The following is a 2,181-nucleotide window of genomic DNA, read 5'->3' on the forward strand; positions in this document are numbered from 1 at the left end:
TGGAGGTTTTAACCTGAGTTGAAATAAGAGCAAAACATATTCCGGGAACGGTACACTTCCGTTCCTATGATATGGCGGAGAGGCAGTAATCAAGGCTTTACACCTACTTTAGGTTAAGAGAAATAGCATCGATGGTCATGAGAACTCGTGTAACTAATAGAATGCACGTTTCTCTATTTTAGAATTATCCAACCACACTATCGCCGGTCGAGCTTGAGCTCCAACAGAGAACTCCATACAACGGCTATAGCTTCTTCTAATTGGGCTTCATTTAGCTTAGACCAAATGTTGCAGCCTAGTAATAGTAAGAGAGTATCTAGGCTTTTAATGCCTCCCTTAAGTTATTCGCAATATTCTCATAGTCCTGAATGCCTCCCTTAAGTCATTCGCAATATTCTCATAGTCCTGAATGTTCTGCTCTCGCTTCTGTCTCTGTAGTTCACTGCATTAGTTTTGTCTGTAATACAAATTATACAATCAACTGTCCAGACGAAGTGGCTAACCTGTTTTTCCAGTCTCGCGGGTGCTTCAACAGCACTCTTCTTTGACTCAATAATTTCATCCTTCAATTGATTCAACACATCTTTTGCCTCCGTTTGGTCTTTTAGAAGCTCTGCTAATTTATCCGAGAAATCAACCTCTCGGTTAACCCTCGCAGTCCATACTGCCTGTCTGTATGCTTGGTCCTGGAGATTTTTCTCTGTGTCTGCCTTTACGGCTGAAGTCTGGTCGTCAAGCGCTTTCAGTGCCTCATTCGCCTTATCAATGTTTTGACGGGCGTCGAGAGCCGGAGCAGCAATGGCCAGGCCAGGGAAGACGGCAAGAAAGACATTTGAGGCTTTCATATTGTCAAGAAGTTTTGGAAGTGTTGGAAGTAGATGATTTAATGTCTCTCGCGAGATATTATAATGTAGTTGTTGATGGTAGTCCAGTATGTTGAGTTGTTTGGGAGACAGGTTTTGAAATGCGGTTCGGCATCGAACATTTGTATACATATTTCGGTGGGAATACATACAAATACGGTAAACATAAGAAAAATATGGCATGCAGTACGAAAAGCCTCAGTTGCTATGCCTCTGAAACAGAAACTTGACTCTATAAAACTCTGGCTTCTATACACGCCAAGTTGTGCGGCGGCTCCAGTTCTGTGGTCTGAAACTATACGGCATTATGGATCCCAGAGTCTGAGTGTGTTAGCTAGCATTACCCTGTACATTTACACGCCAAGAGGTTGCAGTATGTATCACTCGGTTCCAGTTGGTTATCGCCTGACTCAGGCGAAGTAGCATCGACCTCCGAGTTGAATTCGCACCATAACCCTGTACAATATTGAATGTAAAGCCGTCATGAGGCGCTATAAAGTTACCCTTACACGTCATCAAATCTATGCCAAGTGACCTAGTGTGTCAAAAATATATCATCACGAATGGGAGCGAAATTTTGAATAGCTACTCCTTATTTAAACGCATTAGGTTACTTGTTATGGAACAACTCCGTGGAGACTTCAGTTTATTGACTGGGTCCAAAGTGTGGGATGTACATGCAAAGTGAGTCTATCCACTTGTGCTTGGGCTCTGATGTCGCAGTCCCTATTGTAAGTCGCCATGCCAGAGCAGTGTAAAGAAAGCATTGTGTTGCCAACTTCCACCTTTGTTCTATTGGATTTATCGAGGTAGCTGCGTAACTACCGTCTATTAGAATTATTCGCTAAACTTATGTTACTCCCATCTTACTGCTTATCGGAAACATGTGTTTATTTTGGGGGGCTAGTTTGCTACGATCCTGTACAATACAATATATCGGACAACCCAACCTTTCCTTAGATACTTCACAGTGACCCATTTTAACTACGAGAGGGTGTGTAGGGCCCACTTGGAGGCTATCCGTTACAGATACTGAATCAAAACTTTGGAGACGTTGTACCCGGTAAATGACACGAAAAGCCCCTGACCCTCTGGCAGATTGGGGAACCATGTAATTGCACGCTAGTAAACTTAAACTGTAAATTATTCCCGGTCACTGCCGACGGCTCTTCCATACGCTTCTTTCACCAACAGTTGCATCTGCTCGTTTTCAGGCTCACAATCTTTGTACCTCAGTTCCTGTACGTGCAGGTGCAAGATCGTCGTTCAAGGTATCTTCTCTTCTCTCGCCTACTTACTGCAGGTTAGTCTATTCCCT

The 2,181-nt window shown here is 43.3% G+C and overlaps 1 protein-coding gene across 1 annotated transcript; it reads right to left on the reverse strand.

The window, feature by feature from the left end:
- Positions 1-336: 336 nt before the first annotated feature.
- On the reverse strand, positions 337-845 carry MAA_11470 (uncharacterized protein; the record flags this gene model as incomplete). Its single annotated transcript, XM_011413464.1, has 2 exons — positions 337-432; positions 504-845. The coding sequence occupies 2 exons, from the start codon at positions 843-845 to the stop codon at positions 337-339; spliced, it is 438 nt and encodes a 145-aa protein (XP_011411766.1).
- Between the last annotated feature and the right edge of the window lie 1,336 nt (positions 846-2,181).

Source organism: Metarhizium robertsii, assembly GCF_000187425.2.
Source record: "Metarhizium robertsii ARSEF 23 chromosome Unknown MAA_Scf_8, whole genome shotgun sequence".
NCBI lineage: Eukaryota > Fungi > Ascomycota > Sordariomycetes > Hypocreales > Clavicipitaceae > Metarhizium > Metarhizium robertsii.